The 11,899-nt window shown below is 63.3% G+C and overlaps 1 protein-coding gene across 1 annotated transcript in view; it reads right to left on the minus strand.

Moving 5' to 3' along the window:
• Positions 1 to 3,108, minus strand: part of KCNK9 (potassium two pore domain channel subfamily K member 9) — a 72,154-nt gene extending 69,046 nt beyond the window's left edge. The window contains exon 1 of the mRNA XM_066379570.1: positions 2,826 to 3,108. Within this exon, the coding sequence (XP_066235667.1) occupies positions 2,826 to 3,108 (283 nt within the window). The remainder of the gene's footprint in view (positions 1 to 2,825) is intronic.
• Positions 3,109 to 11,899: the final 8,791 nt, after the last annotated feature.

The raw sequence follows: 11,899 nt of genomic DNA on the forward strand, positions 1-11,899 counted from the left end.
GTGCCCCCGGGGAGAGCCGGCCAGCTCGTCCCTCCCCCCAAGGATGGTGGCTGTCCCCAGTGCCCCCGGGGGAGCCGGCCAGCGTTCAGCATGCTCTCTTCCGAAGCCTTTCGTGAGGGCGCGGCCGTGGGTCCCACGCAGAGTGGTAACTATACGCGTGTTTGAAACTCATTTCACAGAGGGAGCTCACGCTGCCTTCTGAGCAGCGGCCCTCTGAGCAGCCGGTGCGAGGGCCCCTGTCGCCTGCCTCACCTCGAGACCTGGGCTCCAAGTGGAAGCACACTCAAGCCAGTGAGACATCGCTCAAGGTTAGGTTAGAAATGAGAACGCCCATGAGGATTAACCTGACTCATTAATATCTCTGTCCAATAGGAGAAAATTCCTTGGAGGGCCTGGCTTGGGACTGGGTTTTGTTCTAGGCCTCAGAGCACCTTGATTTGCATTTATATTAAAAAAAGAAGAAGAAGAAGAAAAAGAAGAAGAAAACAAACTGAATTAACTAGAAAGGTGCTTTGTTTCCTGCTCATCAACCTCGGAGGGTAGAGAGCATGGGACATAAGCCACGTCACAGAGCGGTCTAAGTGCACTTACTAAGTGCTCCTACTGCCGGAGGCACCAGGGTTCCCACCAGCCAGCCCTTCAGAGTCGACCTGGCAGGTGGTTACTGTGCAACACCCCCTCTACCCAGTGGGGAAACTGAGGCTGGCAGTTGGGAAACAGCCCGCTCATCCAGCGTGGCTGGACTCAGGGTCCAAGCTTTCCTCTGCAGGACCGCTGAGTGAGGACAACATTCCCTTCCTGTCCTCGCGTCAGTCCAACCCCTCTGGAAAATCAGTCGACCCCTCCGTAAAGGAAGTGAGGAAAACTGGCAGAGCCATCAGATGCCCCCGTGGTCCTGCACTGATGTGAGCTGTACCCACAGCCCTGGCGCAGACGCCCTCGGTGTGGCCACACTTAGACCTGACTCCGTGGAGTCGCTACCGTTACGAGCACCCGCCCAGAACTACCGATCAAAATCAATACACACACCTCCATGTGAACCATCAGTCCAACCACCTCTCTCCTCAGGCAAACTGGGGCGTCTTTGGGTTGGACTTGAACTCCCACCCTTCCCTCGTGCAGTTCCCTCCTGGGGCCGGCCAGACGCTGTACGTCCCAGCCTGTGGCCAGACACCCCCGTCCCGGGTCGAGATCACTAAAGACCAGGGCAGGGCGGCGTTTCTCCTCCCTAAGGCGGTCAGTTTGGGAGGCACATTTCTTGCTCTCAGTTCTCCAGTCAGCAGGCCATGTCCCCCCAGGACGGCCGCCTGTGCATCGGTGGGTTACAACCATCGTTCGTGCTGGGAGTTTAAAGACAGAAAGGACGGTAATGACCAACTGGCCTTTTCAGACACTGGAAGCACACAGTGGGACAGGAAGGGCTCTTCTGGGTTTTGTCCTCTGGGCCAAGAGTGTGGGGCCAGCAGGAGCAAAGCTGGTTACGGAGACAACAGAAAAAATTTCCTCCCCAAACCATGGAAACCTGCAGCCATGAATTATTTAAACATTTCGAGCAAGATGACTCTCTGAAAAGTCTTTTCAACCGAAAAGGAAAGACAGGCCGTCCTGTGCTGGGACTTCCTGTTGCATATGGCACAGAGAAACCCTGTTCTGTCAGCACGCAGGGCTCTCCAGACGACAGAAGACACCCGGGGAAAACGAGAGGAGGGAGCCTCTCCTCAGGGCAGGGGCGCAGGAGGGGGGACAGGAAACAGACCACCTCAAGCCATCATGGTGGCTCGGACGGCCCGAGGAGACGACTGTGAAGGGGCAGGGTGCCCGCTGGGACAAGCTGCAGGTCACAGAGACACCGGCTGCCTCCTGCGGAGCAGGGCACCCCACACCCACTGGGACGAAGCTCCCAAAGGTCTCTCTCAGAGGGGAAGGTCCACGAGTTCACCAAAGCCCCAGGCCTCAGAGTGGGCTGCTCTGAGGACCCAAGACAGCACGCTCCGTGCACAGCACCCTTGGTGGGGGAGCCCACAGAAGTCCCCAGGACGTGCCAACAGGACTCTCTCCCCAGACTCAGGGTGAAGTTCACCAGTTTCCAGGCAATACACAGACTGGTCTTGCCCACAGTGGTCCCAGCCTGGGGGGTGGGCAGGTCCTGACCTGCTCCTGGCCCCGGACCTCGCTCCTAGCACAACTCACTGGCTGCCAGCCCCTCTCCAATCACACTAGACCACAAACTCTCTCCCCCCAGGCCTGGCACGACCAGCTCCAGAATTCGAAGAAGAGGCTCCAGCAGAGAGGAGAGCTGAAATCTGGGTTCCGAGATGCCGGAGGCTGGCCAGGGTCAGCGCCTCCCACGCCCCGGTAGCGGTCCCTTTCCATCTGAGCCCCTCTCCGCGCAGCGGATGGCAGGCCAGCCCTCTGCAACTCCCGGAGAGGTAGTAAGTGTAAGGCTTGGAACCCCGCGCAGCCCAGCCGCGCCGGGGCGGTGGGTGGGTGGGTGTCTGCTATGGGATTATTCTTAGCGCTTCACTCTCTTCGCAAAAGTGGCGCCTCCGCACTCCGGGATCCGGCACGCTCGCTCCGGGCTCGCACGCCCGGCCCAGACACCAGCGCGGAGGAGAGTCCCGGGCGGGGTCCGCGAGGGGTGAGACGCCGAGGCGCAGGAGAGGAGGGGGCTCCCGCGGGAGGAGGGGACGCTGCGGGAGGAGCCCCAGCGGCGGGCGGCGTCGAGCCCTCGGCGCCCCGCACCCAGCCCTGCGCCGCGCACTCGGCCGCCTCCCCGGACTCCTCCCGGGCGCAGAGAGCCCGGCGGCGGCGCGCCCAGCCCTTACCTATGGTGGTGATGACCGTGATGGCAAAGTAGAAGGAGCCAGCGAATTTCCACTGGACGCCGGCACGGTGCGGCTCCGACTGCAGGATCACCAGCTCCAGCTGCCGGTAGTCCTCGCTGCTGATGTTGTACTTCCCCTTGATCCGGATCTCCTCGGCTTTGAGTTTCTCCTCCTCGCGCATCTCGTGGTCCGACTCGAGGGCGTCGAAGACGGCGGCGCCCACCAGCAGGTAGGTGAAGGTGCAGACGATGAGAGACAGAGTCCGCACGTTCTGCCTCTTCATGGCCGCCAGCAAGGAGCCGGCGCGGGGGGCATGTCCCGCAGGCTCGCAGCCGCTCGCGTCCCACTGCAGCGCCCGGCGGCCGCCGCCGCCGCCTCCTCCTCCGCCGCCGCCGCCTCCAAGTTGTAAGCGGCGGCGGCAGCAGCAGCAGCAGCAGCAGCGGGAAGGCGGGGGGCGGGGAGGCTGGGGGGGGCCCCCCTCCGCCGGGGCCGCCACAGCCGCCGCCACCGCGAGGCGGCCGGCGGGGCAGGGGCGGCGCGGGCCCGGGCTCGGGCGAGAAGGCGGACAGGCACAGGAGGCTGCTCGAGCGCCGGGGCCAGGCGTCCGGGAGCCCCGACACCCTGCGCCAGACCCGGCCGAAGCAGCCAGCCCCACTGCGCAGGGCCATGCACGGCGGCGCCGCCGGGCACCGCGCTGCCCTCCGCACCCCGCCCCCCCGCTCCCGCCGGAAAAGCAGGGGCAGGAGCGGGAGCGCGGCCCGAGGGCGAGGGCGGCCGCCGGGGCCCGCGCCCCTCGGGGTCCGGCTCTCGAGCGGTGGCGCCCCACTAGATGCCCACAATTTGCGCGCACCAGGCGGGACCTTCTCCTTTTACCCCTCTTCGCCCCCCCCCCCCCGATGGGGTGTGGAAAAGTTTACGAAGTGGTGGTGTCTCCGGAGTCCTCAGCAGGCGGGGAGGGGGCCGAGCAGGTGCAGCAGGCGGGGCGGCCCGATGCCCGAAGGTCCGAGAGCCGCGGGCCCACCAGAGCGCGCAGGGACGTGGCGGGGTCCCCGCTGGGCGTCGGCCGGTCCACGAAGTTTGCTCCGCTCAGCCCCCGAGGCGCGGGTGTGGGGCGCGGCCTCTGGGCAGCAGAGCCCGCGGCGGAGCGACCTCGGGGGCGACCGGGGGACGGCGAGGCGGCGGTCGTCCTGCCCGCTCCTCCGGGGGCGGTGGGCGCGGCGGCGGCGGCGGCGGGAGGGGTCCCGCGGGTCTCGCCGAGCTGCGGGGCGGGCGCGGGCGCATTAGCCGCGCCGGGGTCGGGGCCCTCCGGCGTCCGGGCGTCTGGGGAGGTGGCTGCGGCGCTGGTCTGCCCGGGGCGCTGCGTGCGTGCGCGCCGGAGGGAGCCTGAGTGTGTGTGCGTGTGTATGTGTGTGCGTGTGCGCGCGCGTGGCAGCCCCGTTCCGGCGGGAGGGCCGCGGGGGGCGGGGGCCGGGCTACGCGGAGGCCCGGCCTTCCTCCCTCTCTCCTCTCTCTCCCGCAGCCTCCGGGGCGCGCCACCTCCCGCCTGATCCGCGGCCAGCTGGCGAGGCGGCCTCGGCAGCTCCCGCTGCAGACCGAGCGCCGCGCAGGGTGCACGCGAAGAGAGCCCGAGAGGGGCGGTCGGTGCCGCGGCAGGGGGTGGAGGCGGGCGGAGGCGGGCGGAGGACTAGGTGAGGGTGAGGGCGGAGCCACCAGCAGGTTTCAGCGGCGGGGGATGGGAAGATTGAGGCGGCTGCTTGGGTCCTTCGAGCCCCGCTCACTGAGAGCGCACGTAGCCACGCGGGGCGGAGAGTTTGAGGCACCCAGGGTTGGGGGAGGAAAGGGGATTCAGCCCGAGAAGGCAGACACGCGCCGTAAGAGAAAGGAGAGATCCGGCGGAGAGTGGGGAGCACAAGCCGAGGGGGCCGTGGGCAACCGGGAGCGCAGCAGCACACGCGGTTCCCCCAGAGCTAGCCACCTGGCGCTGGCGCGTGCCACTGGCGGGGGGCACCTCCTCATCGAGTCGTGGGGTCCCAAGGGTCGCCTCAGCCCCCGCGAGCGTCGCTGGCCGAGTGGCCAGCACCTGCCGACCTGAACGGTTCCCCTGGAGAGTGCTGAGGGTGGCACGGGCCGTCACTTTTGGGGCCCTGGCCTCAGAGGAGGACGCAGCATCCCCCATTTCTCTTCCCTCCCAGTGGCTTTTCCAAGAAACACTCTTTGGTTCCCCGAGGCGGGGCGCTGGGAGCACCGAAACGCAACCCTGTCCCTCCCCGCGCCGCGCGACGGCCCCTCTCCGGACCAGCTTGGGGAGGGAACACGAGGCTCGTGCTGGGGGCGCAATAATCCTGTGTCCAAAGAGGAGACCCAGCCTGGCTTTATCCCCTTCCCTTTTCAGCCTCCTTTGCCCTCTTCTCCCGTCTTCCTTCAGGTCATCTAGGGGAGTTTCCCTCGGCCATGGGACCCCTCATCTCTTGGAGCTCGACACGGGCTGGTTGAAGCCACGGACACCGCGGGCTCCCCTTCCTCCCATCAGGAGACCTCTCTTGGGACCCAGCCCAGAAAGAGATTGTGACTTGAGGAAAGGGGCGCCCCCCAGCGGCGGGCTAGTAGCCAGGGCAGAGGTGGCCACGCGCGATGCGAAACATGCCAGGGAATCAAACCCAACCCTCGCGCAGCTCGCGGGCTTCGGGAGCCCTAACCCTTCTAAGTCGCCCCCCAGCCATGCTTCGGGTCCCCGTCCGCGGGAACTTAGAGCCAAGCGAGTCTGGGAATCCTGTGCCTCACGGATGCTTCCCACACCATTTCAGGGACTCGCGAATGCATGAGCCCCCGCCGCACCGGAGAAGGGGGCCCCGCTTTATCGCTGGTTCTGCAGGCGACCTTGAGCACCGGAAGGGGGCGAAAGCCCCGCCCCAGTAGGCGCTTTCCCTAAAATTCATTTTGGAAACGGAGGCCTGTGCGCGCTAGGCGAATGAGCCTGACCACCCGGTGAGTCACCGCGAGCGGGCGACTAGGATTCCCAGCAGCTGGTAATTAACTGCGCGGTGGCTCGGCCCACGACTGAACCCCAGTCGGGATCCCTGAGCCCTGCAGCATAGCCACCCCTGAGTCACAGCCGTCGGGCCTCCGCCGTCCGAAAGCGGATTGGCCCGCCAGGGCGCCACCAGGGGGCACTGGACTCCGACCCACGGATCGGCCCGCGATGAGCCAACCTGGTGGAGGGGAGTCCATGCTGGCCCCAAGGGCAGGTGCTGCAGCGGGGGAAGGGACGCTCTCGACTGGCAGAGTCCAAGCTTTGTAGCGAGCCACTTTTATTAGGTTTACAAACAGCCTTTCAGGAAAACGGAACCGCTTTGTGTGCGTGCTGGAAGGGACCTCAGATATATATATATATATATATATATATATATATATATATATATATATATATATATGCTGTTTTACAGATGGGAGCCCTTCCAGCGGGAGAGAAGCACATGCCCAGGGACACAGGGCAGTTCCGATCTAGAACCAGCACTTGAAGCTCCTCCGGGCTGCCCAGCGCTCCTTCAAGGACCCAGCTGCCTTCTGGCCCCAACTTCACATTTCCGTGAAGAGCTGCAGACCACCCCCGCAAACACTGTGTCTTCCTTCTTTTCTCCCTCCAAACCACAGCTTTTGGACTAGAGATCTGGGGGGTGCAGGAGGAGGGTGCCCTGGTCTGCCCATCTACCCCCCACATTCCTCTCCCCACCCTGCACTCTCCTCTCGTGGCCTTGACCTATGGGTGGGATGTGAGCTTCTCGGAGCAGAGCCTGTCTTGACATCTGTCTTGTGTCCCCAGCATTCATACCCAAGCCAATGCTCTCCTAGCACTGTGGGTTGCTATGACAGTCCAGAAAAGAGGTCAGGTTGGTGAGACTGATAACAGGGCCTGGGGTGGGGTGTGTGTGGGGGTGATGGACCTTCCTCTTTGCCGCTGTGGTTCTGAAAGCAACACCGCCAGCCCAGCCTTGAGGTGGATTCAGAGCTCAGGTGTAGCCCATCAGAGATCAGGATTCCCTGGCCACAGTGATTGGGGAGTGGCTCACCTCTCACCCAGGGAGTGCCCTAAGAAAGTGTTCCCAAGAGGAGAGAAGGAGAGGGAAGGAGGGAGGCAGGTAAAAAAGACGAAGGCCTAGCCACCTGACTGGGGAGCAAATGCGAAAGTCTTCTCTCTTTTCAGGCTGCTGTGAGTTGGTCCTAAGCTGGCCCAGGCTGCTGGCTGGTACCTGTGAGCTAGCGTCCCCTCTGTCCCCGGGCCTTCCTTGGTAAAAACAGATGGAGCTCTAGGTAATAAAAAGCATCTTGGCTTTATCACTGTCTACTGCCTACTTGGACTTGTTTGCTAGGTTCTTTACATACATTGAGTGTGTCTGTAGCCCCAGGTCTAAGGATTCTTACCCGTCTTACCCAGAGAGGCCACGCAGTTTATGGTTGTCCCGCAGTGAGTCAGAGCGACCCCGTGGCCAGTCCAGAACTCCAGGTCCCCCTGCAGGCACTGGTCAGTGCGGGCCTGGGGCAGGTTCCGTCTGCCGGCCAGGAGCCAGAGCCGTCGGCTGCTCCCAGAACACCTGACTCCTTGGGCATGTCCCATGTTTGCCATATTAATGCCCACAGCTTTGAAAGCAGGCAGAGGCTGCCCATCATCGTCCCCATTTTACGGATGGGGAAGGCGAGTCAGCGAGCCCAATGGCCTCAAGTCACGGGGGAGCTGTGACAAGCCTGCCCTTCCTCGGGGCCCAAGACCAGCTCCACAGGTGCCTCCATCTTCTCGTGGCTTTGCCAAACACCCCTCGTGAGGCACAAAGTTTGCAGCTGATGGCGTCTCAGACCTCCAGTCGAGGCAGGTTCCAGAGGGCAGCGCTGTGCAGCCGCTCACGCAGAGCTTTCCCGATTCGCTTTGGGACGTGTGTCACTGAGGGACACTGGGTGAAACGGGAGGATTCAGGACTTCTCAGAGCCTCTGGTCCCCTAACAAGCACAGCGTTTCCTGAGCTCACTTGACTAGTGGACGCTATCTTCGGGCACGAAGTCAGCCTCAGCATCAGGGGCCACTCTTTGGGAACCACTGGCCCAGCCCGGAGAGTAGGGCGCAGAGAAGCAGGAGGCCCGGGTTCCATATCCGGTCTCATACAGACAGAACCTCTGCCAATTCAGGCCCTTGGGGTCTCCAGCCCCTGATGGGCCCCGCCTCTACCTCCAGCTAAGCTTCCCCGCCCCCCTCTGCCTGCACCCTCTGGACACGCTGTCCCCTGGAGCGCCTCCCTGGCGTCCCCACCCTCGGACCTGGCCTCTGGCCACTGCTCTGGCCTCTGTTCCCGCCTCCCTCTTCCCACCGTCCACCCCGAACACCCAATGCACGCCTTTCCTGGGGCTGTTCACTCCTTCAAGCCAAGGACGTCCCCCAGTGACCCAGGCACACGCACACCCGTGCTTTATTAGAGAAAATGTGATTAGTGGATCTCCGGCTTTCTTAATGGGGCCTGAGCCTCTGCCCATCTCCACGCCTGATCCATAAATAGCTCCCTCACGTCCCGAAGCCCCAGCGCTGCCAGGATCAATCGGGGGCGATCGGAGGAGGCCTCTCCGCCTGACAGCTCCCGAGGAGCCACCCGAGGGGTGCGAACCCTGCGGGCAGGGGGGTCTCATTAACTGAGGCCGAGCCGCCTGCTCGGGGCTGCTGAGGGAGGGCTGTCCTCCAACCAGGCAGAGGGGACGGGAGGGCGCGTCCCAGCCCCACCACCCAGCGCCTGAGAGGACCAGGCATCCATGGACAGGGGCAGATGCCAGAACCAGCTCTTTTACCTTCTGAACATTAACAATAATAAATCAATAAATAAAATAAAAATTAAAAACAGACAAAAAAAACCTTCTGCCTTAAAAGTAAACAGAAGCGATGGTTGGCCGGGATGGTGGTGGCTTCTGTACCTTGGGAAAGAGGCCCAGCTGAGTCTCCTCGTCTTGAACGTGGGCATGCGATGGGGTTGCCTCCGGGCGGTAGCGGACTGGGTGCTGACAACACCTGGCGGTGTCAGCGCAGAGGAAGGGGCACCGCTGAGAATGGAGGGCAGGACTGGGGGGCGCCCTCCCCAGAGGCAGCCCCACGCCTCACATGGCCACGCTCTCGTCACTGGAGCTCAGTCTGCCCGCTGACCCCACCACCCTCAGGCTGTCCGGGGAGTACGGGTGGCTGGGGGGTCCAAATCCCAGGCTGCCATTTCCTCCTGGTGTGACCTTGAGCAAGGGAGGGACCCCTTCTGTGCCCCGTCCCCGGTTGGTTAAGCAAGGAGGAAAGAGCCATCCCCGCTGGACTGGGCCCTCTTCCCATGTGCACAGGGCACACTGCCCTCTCTCCCCGCCCGGCTGCCGGCCGGCCGGGAGTGGAGCCAGCAGCCACAGGCCCGCAGGCCACGGGGACGCTGCTCTGCAGCCAGCTCCCCCCAGGCGGGCGCTAACTTTAGCCTGGTCACATGGGGCGTGCGCGGTGCCCGTGCCCGGAGTTTACAGATCCCTGCGGAAGGTGTTTAAATATTTTTCCTTCTCGGAGGCCTGGTTCTCGCCTCTGCCATCTTCACCTTTGTGTGGCAGAAGGTATTTTTGCAAACACAGCGGAGGTGGCGGCGATTTCTCAGCGTGACGCTGCGTGCCTGTACACACACCGCTGCTATTCCGGTGACTCGCAGGTGTGTTGTTTGTATCCTCACGGGCCTGTGGACTCCTGGGGGAGGGGAGAGTGGGCAGGGTGCATCCAAGCCCCCCAAAGGTCCCTGAGCAACCCCCTTCCACAGGCGCCACCCCCAGGAAGCCTTTGTGATCCCCGGCTGGGTCTGGATAGGACCTGATGTGTCCACAGCGGGGCTTGGTAAGCAGTCACCAAGATGACCAAGGCACAGAGGCCTCGAGAAGTTCCTGAGAGGGTTCCTCCGCCTCTGAGCTGCTTCCTGAGCCCAGTGTCACCTGCCGGGCTGGGGGATCTGGGAGGGTGCTGGGGCCTGACACAGATGGACAGGAGACAGCAGGGTGTAGAGGTGGAGACCCGTGAGTCACGTGGGCACTGCGGAGCCCAGATCAGCTTGGACGGGCGGACCCCCGAGGACGACCTGCTGAAGAGCCTTTGCCGTCCAGCCCCCGGCTGTGTCGCAGGCTGGTCCCCAGCTCTCCAGATGCCCTGAGCAGGGAGCAGGCACAGTCATGCCCTGAGGCCATGCACGCAGTACAGGTGACCTTCCCTCGGGGCTGGAAGGACCTCCGGCAATTGGTCTCTTTCCGCTTTTGACAAATGAGGCGGCCATGGCGCAGAGAATGGCGGCAGGGCCGGGACACCATCCGCCTCTGGGAGTCCCCGGAGCTCAGGTCCTCCTGAGGGTCTCCAGGGAGTCTACGCAGCCCAGCAGTCCGGCTCTTGCCGCCAACACCACAAGGAGTATCGAGTGTCAGGGCACCAGCAGCAAGGTCCCCACGGGGTGGAGCAGATGTCCTGCTGAGAATGCGCAGTCCGGTCAGCCTGCGGGTAGCGTGGGAGACGGCGCTGCGGGGAGAGGAGAAAAAGCCAGCGGCGTGGAGTGTGCAGTGGGCGGAGGGGTGCTTGGGGTGCGAGGGCAGGGACAGCCTCCCGGGGCGATGGCATTGAGCTGCGACCTGAAAGACAAGTGGGATCCAGGGCCGCGTGCAGGCAGAGGGAGCAGCCGACGGGCTGGGCCAAGGGGAAGGGTCTCGGCTTGTTCAGAGCAGAGCAAGAGTGCGAATGTGGCCGGGGCGCGGGCCCCGAGGCGGTCAGAGGTCAGGGCTCCGAGGCTCTCGCAGGGCGGGAGGAGGTGCTGGATCTCAGGGTGCATTCCCAGAGGTCCGTGATGCACTGGGTGGGGCTGAGTCACACGGTGCTCGTTGGATGGGCATGGGGCCCCACGTCCTGCCGCACTGGTCACACGGGGCCCGGGCCTGAGCAGCAGCATCTCTGACCCGGAGGAACAAAGGCCCCGGAGAAATGGGTGTCCAATTAAAACAATAATGACTCCAGCTCTGATGATTGTGAAGGCGCGGGGGCTCACGTCACCAGCCACCTAGAGGCCACCTCGAGCGCCAGCTGCTCTGTGCTGAGGTCTGCCGGGGACAGGGGTGTGGAAGGGTGAGCAGGGCGCAGTTACTGTGGCTCCATGCTGGCCGGCCGGCTCGGGGGGGCTCGGAGGACACGATGTGACACCCACAGCACCGGGAAGGGTCCCCAGTTCCCCAGGTCCCTCCCCAGCTCCACCCGCAGCCTCAGATCTCTGTACTGGTAGCAGATTCAATCACTGACTCCTGTTCTTACAACATTTAATCCTTTTCATTGATTTATTCTTGATCACAATATATATATATATATTTTTTGCATAAAATCTGTGTACAGGAAAATAGAAAGAAACAAAAGAAATAAACAACCCAGAAACCCAAGGATTCCTTGGCACTGGGGTCCAGCTCTGGGAAGGACAGACTTGACACCCTGAGGCCACCAGCTGCTGGTGTCAGAGACCTCCTAAGAGTTCAGGTCAAGGGGGCGGGAGGCCACAAAGGCCAACAGGAGGGTGCAGGGAGGAGGCGGAGAAGGGGAGGCTCCAGATTGGAGCGGGCAGTGCGTGGCCACCGGCTGAGCCCAGCACCATGTCACAGGTGCTGCTGGGTCCCCACAGTGCAGTCTTGAGGGAGCCAGGCCGACACTCTGTCCCCTCTGAGTAGATGACAACCCTGTTGTCCTAACACAGCATAAGCAGAGATCCCCGAATCCAGCCAGAGTGACTCAAGCATGGGCACACCAGGACCCCAATACTTGGGAGTGCCTTGTGCGAGGAGGTGGACTGTGATGACAAGGACTCGGTCAGCACGTGGGGGGCAGACCCGGCTCAGGTCTGAGAGGCACCCTTTCCCGGGAGAGGCCCCCACGCACCAGGCCTCAGGCGCCTCCCTGGCAGAGTGGGTGAAGCGAAGGCTTCCGGCTACTCCGGTGGCGGAACCATCAAGGTCCCTAGGCTGCGCCACATGCAGGCGGCACCTCTGATGCCATGCGTGCTCTGCTCTGCAGA

This window comes from Saccopteryx leptura, chromosome 3 (genome assembly GCF_036850995.1).
Source record: "Saccopteryx leptura isolate mSacLep1 chromosome 3, mSacLep1_pri_phased_curated, whole genome shotgun sequence".
NCBI classification, from domain to species: domain Eukaryota; kingdom Metazoa; phylum Chordata; class Mammalia; order Chiroptera; family Emballonuridae; genus Saccopteryx; species Saccopteryx leptura.